Source organism: Nerophis lumbriciformis, linkage group LG32, assembly GCF_033978685.3.
Source record: "Nerophis lumbriciformis linkage group LG32, RoL_Nlum_v2.1, whole genome shotgun sequence".
Taxonomy (NCBI): domain Eukaryota; kingdom Metazoa; phylum Chordata; class Actinopteri; order Syngnathiformes; family Syngnathidae; genus Nerophis; species Nerophis lumbriciformis.
In genome coordinates, this window is record NC_084579.2 from 525,312 (window position 1) to 540,601 (window position 15,290).

At 39.3% G+C, this 15,290-nt stretch overlaps 3 protein-coding genes across 10 annotated transcripts in view; 2 read left to right on the plus strand and 1 right to left on the minus strand.

Annotated features, from left to right (window-relative positions):
* The first annotated feature begins 151 nt into the window (after positions 1-151).
* On the plus strand, positions 152-910 carry LOC133620065 (DNA-directed RNA polymerase III subunit RPC10). Its single transcript, XM_061981257.2, has 3 exons — positions 152-395; positions 460-547; positions 674-910. Exons 1-3 carry the CDS (start codon positions 285-287, stop codon positions 799-801), a joined length of 327 nt encoding a protein of 108 aa, XP_061837241.1. The 5' UTR covers positions 152-284; the 3' UTR covers positions 802-910.
* cdip1 (cell death-inducing p53 target 1) lies at positions 908-14,657 on the minus strand. 7 transcript variants are annotated; one of them, XM_061981254.1, is made up of 5 exons: positions 14,510-14,657; positions 5,887-6,021; positions 5,660-5,806; positions 2,246-2,507; positions 908-2,176 (listed from the first exon to the last, which is right to left on the minus strand). In XM_061981254.1, exons 2-5 carry the CDS (start codon positions 5,984-5,986, stop codon positions 2,065-2,067), a joined length of 621 nt encoding a protein of 206 aa, XP_061837238.1. In that variant the 5' UTR covers positions 5,987-6,021; positions 14,510-14,657; the 3' UTR covers positions 908-2,064. The 7 variants fall into 7 exon arrangements, with proteins under 7 accessions (XP_061837238.1, XP_061837233.1, XP_061837239.1 ...); XM_061981249.1 differs by having other exon boundaries at positions 5,660-5,812; XM_061981255.1 differs by lacking the exon at positions 14,510-14,657 and adding an exon at positions 11,906-11,988.
* Positions 14,527-15,290, plus strand: part of mgrn1b (mahogunin, ring finger 1b) — a 15,881-nt gene continuing 15,117 nt past the window's right edge. For both annotated transcript variants that reach the window (XM_061981248.1, XM_061981247.1), the window contains exon 1: positions 14,527-14,673. In XM_061981248.1, the coding sequence (XP_061837232.1) occupies positions 14,586-14,673 (88 nt within the window). In that variant the 5' untranslated portion in view covers positions 14,527-14,585. The remainder of the gene's footprint in view (positions 14,674-15,290) is intronic.

A 15,290-nucleotide genomic window follows, 5' to 3' on the forward strand; every position in this document is an offset into this window, starting at 1 on the left:
TATCATTACAATATGGTAGATGTGGTTTGTTTAGAACATATTCTGCATATGTAGCAAGTGTTTGTGAGTGCGTACATTATATTTTTAAGTATATATTTAAATGCCAACCAAACGGTGTAATGATAAGTTCTGACTCCTAGTTTCCACTCGAGTTCTAAAAAGAGTAACACATCACTCAGCGGCTAACTTCCGGTTTGAACTATGCGTGGTTTGGTTACAGGATCAACCGAACCTTTTCAGCGTGATATTACACTTATATCGACTAAAGGGGAGTCTTTGCTAACATGCTTCTTTTTTGTCCAACCTGCGGGAACGTTTTGATCGTGGAAGAAGGACAGAAGTGCCTGAGGTTTGCGTGTAACACGTGTCCCTATATACACAATGTCACCAGAAAGGTAGGTCATACACGCACTTACCTATTATATATTGTGACATGACCAGGACTTGTATGAACTGCAGGTCAACACCAGGAAGTATCCCAAGCTTAAGGAGGTGGATGATGTCCTGGGTGGAGCTGCTGCTTGGGAGAACGTGGATTCTACTCCCGGTACGTTGCCATGACAACACTCGATGGAGTCATTTGAGAATGTGCTGTCAAACACAGTAGACCGGAGGCATTGAACAAGTGTTCATATTGTCCAAGAAGATAACATTTTATAACATCTTTTCACAGAAACCTGTCCGAAATGTGACCATCGTCGGGCGTATTTCATGCAGATTCAGACACGATCTGCAGACGAGCCCATGACCACTTTCTACAAATGCTGCAATGCCCAATGTGGACACAGATGGAGAGATTAACATGCCTTTTTTTCAATCTAAAGACATTTTATGGTAAATGTACTTGTGTGATCCACACTATGTCTATTATTTAAACACACAATGACAATAAAGAGCCAGCAAAAAGTGATGTTCAGACTTTTATTGATAAAATAGTGCCTGTATACAATGGTCAAAACAAACCTTGACGTACATTTAGAGAGCAACACAGACCTGCATGTTTCCCCACCAGCACAAGGGCATACAGTACTAATGTAATACCTTCTGAAGAAGTAGATTTGTCTTGTTGTACAGCTTAGCAACTCAAACACAAGTCAGAAATATGCCGTTATTTAGGCTCAGCGTTTACGTGAGCTACACAATGGGCATGCTGTCAAATCATTGTTTTAATGCCAATAGGTACTATATGTAACAGCCTATTTTAGTAATTATGTTAATTGTAGACTTAAGTCATGCTTGAAAGCAATGTAGGTCATCATAAAGTTAAAAAAAGGGGTCATGGGGGACTAATGACCTTGATATCAATGTAACTTGTTCTCCAACATTCTTAATTACTGCGGCGGTGACAAACATTCAGCCTGCAGTTAAGATAAAATCTACAATGAGTGCCAAAATCTGCCTACGCTCGTACAGACAGTTTGGAACCTTTGCTTTGCACATATCCAGATTAAGTGCAACGATATTAACACAAAAAGCTTTCACTGTGATGGCAGACAGGCTTTTATGATGTATCAGAGGGAAACATGTCCTTAAAGTGCAAATGTTTGCCTTATTAAAAGTACATCACGGAACAAAGGGCATAAACGAGAAAATTGCTGTTATATAATTATGTGCATACTGAACCAAGCTTGGAATACTAAAATTAAATATAAAAGTCAAAAATGAGCAAGACTGCATTTGAGATAGGAGTTGTGAAAGAGAGAAATAAGTCAGAAGGAAGGACACAAATGCTCACAGTTTTCAATTTGAAGATGGGAAAACAAAGAATAAAATACTTTACATAAATAAGAAAAAGACAATTAAAAAAGATCAACCCCAGCCGGCTTGCTTCATGGCGAGATTCACAGATAAGTTCAAATAAAGTGATAAGTTTCACAGCGATTCTTAATGTTGAGTCTTCTTCAGTGACACGTGTAACATGGCCTTCACTTAATACAAATAAAAAGCAGTCAGTGGTGTGCATGAATGTATGAGGTTGAAGACAGACTGTATATACACAAACCAAGAGGGGAGGGAAAAAGCCTGTAACTACCAGCAGGGGGAGCTGTGTGTGCATGTCGGTGGTTAGCATATACGCTTGTATGTGTAGATGTAGCCCTTACAGTAAGGACAGGTGTGTGTCACATCTTTCAGGTCGTCAATCAGACAGGGAATCAAGCAACAGCCCAGATCACACCTGCAATTTAAAAAATGTATATCATTACTTATGTCCACATTTAGCTGTTGTTTTTAAAAAAAAACTGACCCGACGAAGAAGCAGAAGAGGCAGAAGAGTGTGTTCATGAGGCCCACGTCGTGCGAGATGCGCGTGACGATGGCCTGCTGGCAGTGCGGACACACCGTCTGCACCGGCGACGTCTGGAACATTTCACCCTGGAGCACGGTCACGGTGGTGGCGGCGCCCGGCGGAGCCATGACGGTCGCCGTGTGGCCCCCCATATGGACGAAGGGGCCAGGGCCCATCTGGTGGTGATAGGGGCCGGGCGGCGGTGGAGGGTAGGCGCCTCCTTTATTAAAAACACAACAATCCTCTTAAACACCGTTAAATGGTTCTGGACATGACTACGATAAATTCATTTCTGCAAATTAATATTTTCATAGCAATCAATCAATCAATGTTTATTTATATAGCCCTAAATCACAAGTGTCTCAAAGGGCTGCACAAGCCACAACGACATCCGCGGTACAGCGCCCACATAAGGGCAAGGAAAAACTCACAACCCCAATGGGACGTCGATGCAAGAGCATTAAAAAAACTGATTACGTCGATCATAAGAGCTTTCTAGAAAAGAAATAACACCTTTAAGTCACCTTTTAATGTGATACAATAACACTGCCTAAGGCTGAGCCAATCAACTGTGATTGGTTTGGTCTCATCTAGTGGCCAATACTACTGTGGGTTTACTTCATTTGCTTTCATTTATTCTCAGAAATGCTTCATTTAGGCCAGTCCTTCTCAAATAGCGAGGGGGAGGGGTACCAGAACAAGAAGAAGCTTCACTTTAATCACGGTGAGAGACGAGGAAAGGTCGGTGTGTTGTTTCCTTTGATGTTAAAAAGCGTACAATGTTATGCAGAGGTATAGTTTTTATATACACATTTGACTATTTATAGTCACGATGGAGAGTGGGGGTGCAGTAGGATATTATTCTATTATGTCCAAAAAAGACTTGAAAATGCCAGTGTGTAAAATGAAGTGGCAGGACTGTTTAGGACAGAGGTGTCAAACGCAAGACACGGGGGCCAATTTTGGCCCGCCACATCATTTTATGTGGCCCCCAAAAGCCTTACAAATAATGTGTCAAAAAAGCACTTCATCTTTCTCATTAAATTTAACAGAACTGTACCGAGGATGTCGTTGTGGCTTGTGCAGCCCTTTGAGACACTTGTGATTTAGGGCTATATAAATAAACATTGATTGATTGATTGATTGATTGATGTACTGCATGCAATTGCATGTCTTTTACTTTAATATTACCATACTACATACAGTACAGTATAACGTTTGGACACACCTTCTCATTCAATGCGTTTTCTTTATTTCCATGACTATTTACATTGTAGATTGTCACATCAAAACTATGAATGAACACATGTGGAGTTATGTACTTAACAAAAAAAGGTGAAATAACATGTTTTATATTCTAGTTTCTTCAAAATAGCCACCCTTTGCTCTGATTACTGTTTTGCACACTCTTGGCATTCTCTCCATGAGCTTCAAGAGGTAGTCACCTGCAAGGGTTTTCGCTTGACAGGTGTCATAGTTTTGAATGTAAAATAAAGAAAACGCATTGAATGAGAAGTTGTGTCCAAACCTTTGGCCTGTACTGTATATTCCAAGCATTCTTTGTACTAATAAAAATAAACACTTAAATATCTGCTTGTCACCGTTCACTTATTTGTACGTAAAGAAATCCAAAATCAAATGCATTGGCAATTGTGTAATAATATCAATATTTATATACATTTACTATTACAATTAAGCGGCCCTCTGAGGTCAGCCACAACTGCAAGGTGGCCCTCAATGAAAACGTGTTTTAGGATACTGTAATTGAACACAAAAATAATGCTCAAATGTTCTAATCATATTACTACAAATGTATTTTCAATTGCAAAGAATAGTACATCCACTGTTTCAAGCCAATATTTATCAAATGACAGTTGTGTCTTTGAAGTGACAATGTGTAAAACAATAATGCTCACTTTATTCTTTCAACTCTTACTTTCTGAGAATCAGTGTCCTCCACAGTGGACGTGTTTATATCAGTCTGGAAAATGCTGTTTATTAGAAAAGTTAACTAACGATGAAACTTTTAAAAACGTAAATACCTCACAAACTGATGTTTGACTTTGTTGGCTTCAAAATAATTTTCTGGGTGACAGTTTATGAGGTGGCAAATTGTCTAAGTTGTCGTCTGCCTTCCACTTGAGTGCATCTGCATAGCCACATCATGAGACTCACGCTGGAAAATGGATGGATGGATTGAAGATTTGTCAAGCAACTTTTCAGTTTACTCCTATTTCTGGCAGTGTAAAGTTGTTTTTTTTGGTCATTTCCCTCCGTGCAGTGCAATGTGATCGGCTGGCTGCGTCGCCTTGGAAACGCTGGAGACAAAAGTGGTGTGCTTTGTGTTGAAGTACGGTACCTTCAACATAGAGGTTATGTTTTCACCAGAGTGTGTTTGTTAGCAACACAAATCAAACAGTTATGGATAGATTGATGTATTTCTCAGGAAAAGTCCATGAAACAATTCCTTTCATCTACTACGAGCACGACTTCAAATTCTGCTTATGGCGTTCCACGCCCCCCACCTTTGTCGGCCCCACCCTGCGCAAAGGATTCTGGGAGATGTAGTTTATTTTTGGACCTGGCCAACGCTAAAGCGGCAAAGACAAACTACAAGTTTTTGTTTGATACTGTCACAGCATTATTGTGAATACTTTTACACCGCAATACCCCGGTATCTACAATACCGTTACAGCCTGAGTTGAAGCTACAATATTTGAAGCACGATGTGGCGAGAGACGATTGTATGAGTAAAGTCAGTGCCCCAGTTAATCACAGGCAAGCCGTCCAAATAAAGAGGATGTTTGCAAGTTGCTCACAAATACGCGAAAACACACACAAAAGCAGTCCAAGAGAAGCAACAATTAATTTGCAGTCATGTTGATGTCATGAAAGAATATACATTGAATGATAGCTAACATTGACTATCCAAATTGCGATCATTAGCTAACACCCAAAGACAATGCGTGTGAACGTAGTTATGTCATTACGTCCTAGAAGCCGTAAGAGCGCGCAAAATAACGCCTAAAATACATCGGGAAGTTAGCGCCCTCTAGGAGTCCGAGAAAATGTTGCAGCCCCTAACCACCAATCCAAATAGTCCCCTTCTTTTAACATATACAGCCATTATGTTACAGTAGACGTCTTAATCACATACAGTTTCTATTTTTCACTACACTGTAATATGTCAGTTATAATTATTTGTTTGAATATATTTTTGAAATATATTACATTACATTTTATTTTAGTAAATAAATAATTCTGTAATATGTACATATTTTTATTTACATCAGCCTAAATGTGTCTGGTGCTGTTGAGTAAACAAACCCACTTTAAGAAGAAATAGCATGCATCTTAGGCATTCTGCTTCACCTTGAGGTGGTGGGGGCATGGGCATGGGCATGGGCATGGGCCCCTCTCCAGGAACATGTGGAGGGAGGAACCCTGGGTGCGGGCCCTCGTAAGGGGGTGGTCCATAGTCTGGAGGTAGAGGTTGTCCTTGCAGGGGCGCTGTTCTCACTGGAGCTCAAAATAAGAACACAGAACTCAGCACCGTTGTCAAAATCAAAAAATGTACTGAACATTAGTTCAATTCTTACCTGGTTGTCCATTTTTGTCCTCAATGAGCGGGGCGCTGGGACCTCCTGGATATGGAGGAGGGGGATCACTGGACATGCTAGAGTGGAAGGTGTTGGACATAAAGCTCCACTGACAACACCCTTGAGAACTTGACGCTGCGACAACAAAAAGCAAAAGTTTTGAGCCCCGTGGAGTTTTCCCACCCTGTACACTTCCTTGGTGAGGCCTAACTTACTTATGTCTAGTTGAAAGTAGCTTTTCAAATAGAACACTAAAACAAACTGAAATAAATGTGATACAGTATGTTATGAATATTAAAGGGAAACTGCACTTTTTGGGGAATTTTGGCTATCATTTACAATCCTTATGTAAGACAACACATGTTTTTCTTTTTTTATGCATTGTAAAGTTGTGCAATACTGCATACACCAGGTGCATAACAGTGCAGCTAATAAGATATGCCCATAAATCCCTAATATTACCATATATTTTGATATCGTTATGCCATATTTTCAATTGTTGCTGCTTACAATGTACTTTGAATTTTTTTTTAAGTGTCCAGACACTAAATTACTTTATTAAAAACGACTTGCAACAAATCTAGCGTCTTTTTCTGGTGTTATTATAGACTGTACTCTACTTCTGTCCCTCCATGTCCCCGACGAAAAGCCAGCTGCAGCGAGCATGACGTCACATTTGCTTGGCGCTGCTACTACAATTGGACTTTCTCTCCTTAAAAGCCACCGCAGTCCTCTCCATATTTGCAAATGTTATAGATGTAGGATACATTAAGGCAGTATTTTTCAACCTTTTTTGAGCCAAAGCACATTTTTTGCATTGAAAAAATCGGAGGCACACCACCAGCAGAAATCATTAAAAAACGAAACTCTGTTGACAGTAGAAAGTCGTTAGATTAGATTTAGATTTATGGGTCCCCATTGGGGAAATTCATTTTCAATGCCGTAGATTTAAACAATAGACATTACACATCACAAAACAAAAATACATCATACATGATCAACACATTTATAGGCTTGTCAGACAGGTCTGTTATAGCTGCAGGGATCAGGCCTTTCCTTGTCACAATTGTTGGATATGACTTTAAAGCAGGCCCTGCGATGAGGTGGCGACTTGTCCAGGGTGTACCCCGCCTTCCGCCCGATTGTAGCTGAGATAGGCTCCAGCGCCCCCCGCGACCCCAAAGGGAATAAGCGGTAGAAAATGGATGGATGGATGGACTTTAAAGCATAACCAAGCATGCATCACTATAGCTCTTGTCTCAAAGTAGGTGTACTGTCACCACCTGTCACATCACACCCTGACTTATTTGGACTTTTTTGCTGTTTTCCTGTGTGTAGTGTTTTACTTCTTGTCTTGCGCTCTTATTTTGGTGGCTTTTTCTCTTTTTTTGGTATTTTCCTGTAGCAGTTTCATGTCTTCCTTTGAGCGATATTTCCCGCATCTACTTTGTTTTAGCAATCAAGAATATTTCAGTTGCTTTTATCCTTCTTTGTGGGGACATTGTTGATTGTCATGTCATGTTCGGATGTACATTGTCTTTGCTCCACAGTAAGTCTTTGCTATGGTCCAGCATTCTATTTTTGTTGACATTGTAGCCAGTTCAGTTTTAGCTTCGTTCTGCATAGCCTTCCCTAAGCTTCAATGCCTTTTCTTAGGGGCACTCACCTTTTGTTTACTTTTGGTTAAAGCATTAGACACCTTTTTACCTGCACGCTGCCTCCCGCTGTTCCCCACATCTACAAAGCAATTAGCTACCTGCTGCCACCTACTGATATGGAAGAGTATTAGACAGTTACTCTGTCGAGCTGTAGACAGCACCGACACCCGTAATGTTTTTTGTTTGTGTGGTTTTGATTTGATGTTAACTTTCCCATGATCACAAACACACCGTCTGTGCCTGAAAGCAGCTTGGCGGAGAATGAGGAAGTGTTTTGAGTCTGGGGAAGCACGGAGACGAAAGTGCACAGGAAGTCAAACCTGTTGCAATTCTGCCGTTTGTTAGCATAGGATTGGCAATAAAAATGAGCCCTTTTGTGTCGTTCTCAACAGCTCCAGGTCCTAAATGGCTGTCAAAGTGTCCCAACTTGTCAGATTATATCCTCAGCCATCTACTTTTCATGGCATGATTTATGATCTAAAATAAACTTACAGGGAGCAAGGAAGCGAGGAAACAGCATACCACCCGATGATGTAAACATGGGGACTCAAGGAAGTGATTATATCGCCGCTTAAAATAATTTGTTTGCGTTAGCGCTTATAATAATATTATTAATGCATGGTTAGTATTTAAGTCACAAAATGTAAATGGAGTATTGTTGGCTCTTTTTAAATGCTTACTTTTGATGGATTTTATGGGCGGAATAGTGGAGCTCCCATTGGCTCTGCTGTAAGCAGAGTTTTATTTACGTTTATTTAATATTTAGAATCCTTTTTCTTTTTTTTTTAATCCATCCATTGTCATATCTTTCATAATGACCATGAACAATAGGCAAAATTCTAGACTGCCTTGCATGGCCAATGAGTCACAGTCACGTACGTAATGGCAGCAAAAGGTGGCGAAATGTTCGCCGAGACCAGAGATTCTCAAAGTGTGAAACGCGTACCCATCCATCCATCTATTTTCTACCGCTTATTCCCTTCGGGGTCGCGGGGGGCGCTGGAGCCTATCTCAGCTACAATCGGGCGGGAGGCGGGGTACACCCTGGACAAGTCGCCACCTCATCGCAGGGCCAACACAGATAGACAGACAACATTCACACTCACATTCACACACGAGGGCCAATTTAGTGTTGACAATCAACCTATCCCCAGGTGCATGTCTTTGGAGGTGGGAGGAAGCCGGAGTACCCGGAGGGAACCCACGCAGTCACGGGGAGAACATGCAAACTCCACACAGAAAGATCCCGTACCACTACGCCAAATAATAACTTGATCGAAGTAAAGTGTTTTATTTTCCAATATTCAAAAAAACTGTGTTACTGTTCAAACTGTGTGTTACAGTGGCCAAAAATATTAAATACACAAGTTAATTAAACCTCTGCTTTGTTTTTAATGAATACTTAGGCCTACTATGCTACTGTATTTTACTGTTGGTCATTATGGTGGTACTTGGACAGCCAAGCTTTTTCTGAGGTAGTACTTGTTGACAAAAGTTTGAGAACCACTGGCCTAGATGAACTAATACATGCTTTCACAAATATTCATAGCATTAAATGCATTGGCAAAAAAAAAATTGGTATCCTTGCCTCAGTCTGTGGAGTAAAAGTTTGAACTTTTTTATGTGAACCCATCAAGCATCATGTGGCTTGTTTAGCATAATTGACAGAGTCTCACGGTTTTTCTGACCGTGTATGTCGGGTACCACGTATTAGACTCAAAAATATAAGGTTCTGGATCATTTGTCCCAAGGAAATTGTTGGCTCTCATGAAGTCTGTCCTGATTAGTAGTTGTTTAAGGGAAAAGCCAACATTGAGATTTGTCTGTGAAATTTAAATGCCACCGTATGCGTAAAATGACCAAAATATGTACATAGTACATGTTATTATAAATATGTATTTTACTACATTACGTATATACTAACAGCGTGTATATAATGAACGTTTTTTTTTTTTTACAGCGCTTAACAGACAAAATAGAGCGACTTCCATTGGCTCCATTTTTACGAGCGTTTATTTACGAGTTTGACTGCATAAAAAAATAAAAATAGGCTTTTTTTTTGTCTCACATAAGGATTGTGAAGGACATGCAAATTTCCATATAAAGTGCAGTTTCCTTACAAGCTAAATCACTAACACCTAAACTGATTGAAAAAATACAGGGGTGTTGTTGTTAAAAGGCAGTTGTCTGTACATCTAAGAATAACAAGACATAAATAACATACCAGCAGTATTTTCTGTCCAAAAGCTCAAATTTCAGGACACGAGAGGGCTAAATAACGCACTCTGCTCGACATGTATCAGTGGCATACAGGAGGAGATGCCTTCATTCTTTTACTTTCTGTTTGGCTGAAATGAAAATGGAAACATAGTTGCAGGGAACAAAATACAGTTGGGAACTCCCTTCCCTGCGCCCAAAGAAAACTGTTTTTTTTTCCCAAACATATTTTGTGGTGTTTTTCTACTGACTGATAGAAACTAAAAATCAATAAATTGTGCCTTTCAAACATAACTGAAATGCAGTGGTGTGGTGTCAGGGCCAGCAAAGCCTTCTCTGCTGGCCTAACATAACCACCAATCATCATCATAATTCAAGATAAAAAAAAAAATTTTTTACTTTCCTTAAATCTGTAAAAGTATTCATATTCTCTTCATGTCATATTATGCTCCTTCCAGCGCTGTTGTTTTTAGGTTATAGAGTTTTTATCCAATCAGAATTCAGCTAGCTTATGTTGCCATGCTGTACCAAATCTGCCAGAAGCCTTCACAATCAACAATGTGTGTGCACTGTAAGTGAACGGGGACATACAGTTGATAGACAATTGCGATAGCCCATCAGATCGCACGTTGTTGTCAGTCAGGCCTTCTTACTGGCCTAAGGCAGATATATATAGTGATGTTATGAGCGGGTAACATAAGAAGTCCATTACTCAGCATGCCACAGTACTGAAGAGCATGTGCAGTAGCCCTGTTTAGGTTTCATGTTGACATGCCTTCAGCGGGATGTTTTTGATGAGCACGCTGTGGAGTAAACTTGAAGAAGTCAGACAACATGCCTCGGCTGCAACTTTTATGGTTAGACAAGACAACACATATATTTGCAAGGCCATTTTCAAGAAGGATATTTAAAGAGAAACTACATCTTGTGAGACCATGTCGGCCAACCCCGGAAGCTTGAATGGGTTTTCCAGATTGTGAGTTCAGATATTCTATTTCTTTATTTTTTCACGTTGAATTTTTTTTGCAATTTTAATTTTGACAGTACCACATAAGATATGTTTTAATTTCTGATGCAGGTTTGTTTGATTTTTAAATGCGCCAGAAAATAACATTTTTTTGTACCCTGTTGATGCGATTCAATGACCAGTAGTGTGTAAATGTGTTTCTGTATAGTATTTCTCCAGCAATGGTCATGTGGTGACATGAATGATGCTATTTGGAGAGGTCATGATTGAAGTGGGACATCACTGAAGGCCTAGGTGGGAAACGCACGGCCCGCCACTGCCAGTGAAATGTGTTTTTCTTTATCGTTCGCAAGCTGCTGCAACTTGCAAGAAGACTTCTGTTGCCCCCCCACCTTCATAAAGTGGCACTACACACTACTTTGAACGAACATCGTACTATAAATGTCAGTTTGGACGTTTGATGTCCCAATGACAGACTTGGAACATGAAGTGGGATAGATAGATAGATAGATAGATAGATAGATGATATATAGATAGATAGATAGATTAATAGATTAATAGATGGATAGATAGATAGATAGATAGATAGATAGATAGATAGATAGATAGATAGATAGATAGAATTTGTTATGTTGCAAAGCTGAGTTTGTAAGTCAAGCAAAGCAAAGCAAGCTGATGTGAAAACTGAAATCCTTCCTTTCAGATTATCCAGCTCAAGGCTTTACGAAGCGCATAACTAACCCATAGTAACTTATTTACGTAACAGACCACCGGAAACAAAGCACAGTAGCAGAAATATTCACAATAATGCGCGTTAAACTCTGAAAAGGATTTCTTTAAATGTATCGCCGTAGCAACAGCGGCTAAGTGATGCTAGCTAGCGAGCTAACTGACTGACAGCTCACCTTCTTAGCAAATGTTTGCCTCACAACACTCTTATATATATATATTTGTGTGCTGGTTACTAAGTGACAAAATAGCAACTTTATGATGCCATGTTTCTGTTTAATTTCAAAACAACAGTGCATCTTGTTTGCTAACGTTAGCGAGCTCGCGTCTGCATTCTCGTCACAAGCAGGTGGAGTGGGCTATAAACCACGTGATGTTGATCAAACACAGCCTACGAAGTAATACAACGTCAATCAAATATAATAACCATTGTTTCGCCAGGTATTACCTCAATGCAAGGTGAAGCTTGGCTTGTGTGGCGTAGGCGTCAAGTTAGCAGCACTGCTGACGACATCCGCTAAACGGATGATCTTATTATCATCACGTGATATTTTGTTACGTCATTATCTAATAATAATGCTGATATAGTTCGGATGCCTACTTTTTATATTGAAATATTTATTGGACTTTGGCTATGTTTGAGTTTTGAGTTTGAGTTTATTTCGAACATGCATGCATACATGATACATGCATGCATACAACATGATAGATACATGCATGCATACAACATCATACATGCATGCATACAACATCATACATGCATGCATACAACATGATACATGCATGCATACAACATGATACATGCATGCATACAACATGATACATGAATGCATACAACATGATATATGCATGCATAAAACATGATACATAATGCATACAACATGATACATGCATGCATACAACATGATACATGCATGCATACAACATGATACATGCATGCATACAACATGATACATGCATGCATACAACATGACACATGCATGCATACAACATGATACATGCATGCATACAACATGATACATGCATGCATACAACATGATACATCACACATGCATGCATACAACATGATACATCACACATGTACGCATACAACATGATACATGCATGTATACAACATGATACATGAATGCATACAACATGATACATGACACATGCATGCATACAACATCATACATGCATGCATACAACATGATACATCACACATGCATGCATACAACATGATACATGCATGCATACAACATGATACATGCATGCATATAACATGATACATGCATGCATACAACATGATACATGCATACATACAACATGATACATCACACATGCATGCATACAACATGATACATGCATGTATACAACATGATACATGAATGCATACAACATGATACATCACACATGCATGCATACAACATGATCCATCACACATGCATGCACACAACATCATACATGCATGCATACAACATGATACATGCATGCATACAACATGATACATGCATGCATACAACATGATACATGAATGCATACAACATGATATATGCATGCATAAAACATGATACATGCATGCATACAACATGATACATGCATGCATATAACATGATACATGCATGTATACAACATGATACATGAATGCATACAACATGATACATCACACATGCATGCATACAACATGATGCATGAATGCATACAACATGATACATGCATGCATACAAAATGATACATGCATGCATACAACATGATACATGAATGCATACAACATCATACATCACACATGCATGCATACAACATCATACATCACAATTTCCAGTTCCTCTATTCAACGTGTTGGAAAAGGAGTAGGAAGAAGCAGAGCTTATTTAATCCTTCCCCTTTTCCTTTACATAGCAGCTAAATTGTTTGTTCACTTCCTGTTCTCAATGTATTCACAGTATGCTCCATAAGTAATAACAATAATAATAAATAAATAAATAAATAATAATTGGTGAAGTAAGTTATATTTCATATAGTGAGATGAGTAAGATGATGTAGAAACTGAATGGATGGATGGAGTCATTGAGAATGTTTATCATGGTTCTTCTTCTTTGTACTTTGTAAACACTTTAAGTTTGAAGAGTTTCTTGAAGTGGATCATATTAGTACATTGATTGCTTTGCTTAGTCCATTCCATCATTTAATTCCACATACTGATATACTGAAGGTCTTAAGTGTTGTACGTGTGTACAAATGTTTTAAATTACATTTTTCTCTAAGATTATATTTCTCCTCTTTTAGTCTGTTTTTGTCGAACCATCTTTTTAATTTGTTCATTTCTTCTGTTATTATTTGTATTATCTTCTGTGTGTTCTCTCCTGAACAAAACGCTGTTGTATCATCCGCAAATAATACTAACTTTAAATCTTTTGTAACTTTACAAATGTCATTTATGTAAACATTGAGCAATTTTGGTCCTAGTATTGATCCCTGGTGTTATGATTAGCAATGCGAAATAGTATAAGTAAACAACTGCGATAATAAAAGACTAATCTAAACTCGACGTTTAGTGTGAAAGAGTGTGCAGGACCGGAACTTGTGGGGTTGCAGTTTCTAACTCTGCCCGCTGAGAAGCAACATGCTATTTATTCATTTCGCTAAACCACTGTCACGACACACACTGTTGATTATTGAATAGCTAAAATATTCAGTGCAATAAAACACGTTGATAATATAATAATAGAAATGTACATTCATAAAACAATATACTGCAAATGTGTTGTCAATGTTGATGTTTTTACTGGTTTAATAACACCACAACACACACGCCCACGTCCCCGCCTGACCTCCCGCTGACTCCCGCAGTCTCGAGTCCTCGCGGGCGACGCGGTTCCCCAAAGCGAACGCTCCCTAATATCCGGGAGTTCTCGGAGGCAGCCAATCAGATCGCGTCCCTTTGCTAGCGTTAGCATCGCCCTGGCAAAAACAACTCACTCGGTTTTCTGTTAGCATTCGCTTGCCAGTAAACAAAGATCGCGATGTCAGATTAAATTGCACGGTTTATTGTCAACCGTGCCGACGTCTTTACCGCGCGCCTTGCGACTGTTGTCGGTCACACGTCGTCGGTCGTCTGGGCTGCTAGCTAACGGCGGAGGAAGAAGAAGATGGGCTCCGTCCTGAGTCGCAGAATCGCTGGGGTTGAAGATATCGACATCCAAGCCAATTCGGCCTATCGTTTTCCACCTAAATCCGGTAAATCGTCTTTTTTTCTCATTAAAACAACCCCAAAGTCGCACTTGGAGGCATGGATATATCGGCGTAGGTCGTACTGTACAAGGACTATGTCAACATGAGGGATTTAAGGATGTCAACAACGGACATTAACATTAGTATCAGCTTGACTTCCAATTAGTGTACAGTTTAGTAACATTAGTATCAGCTTGACTTCCAATTAGTGTACAGTTTAGTAACATTAGTATCAGCTTGACTTCCAATTAGTGTACAGTTTAGTAACATTAGTATCAGCTTGACTTCCAATTAGTGTACAGTTTAGTAACATTAGTATCAGGCTGACTTCCAATTAGTGTACAGTTTAGTAACATTAGTATCAGCTTGACTTCCAATTAGTGTACAGTTTAGTAACATTAGTATCAGGCTGACTTCCAATTAGTGTACAGTTTAGTAACATTAGTATCAGCTTGACTTCCAGTTAGTGTACAGTTTAGTAACATTAGTATCAGCTTGACTTCCAATTAGTGTACAGTTTAGTAACATTAGTATCAGCTTGACTTCCAATTAGTGTACAGTTTAGTAACATTAGTATCAGCTTGACTTCCAATTAGTGTACAGTTTAGTAACATTAGTATCAG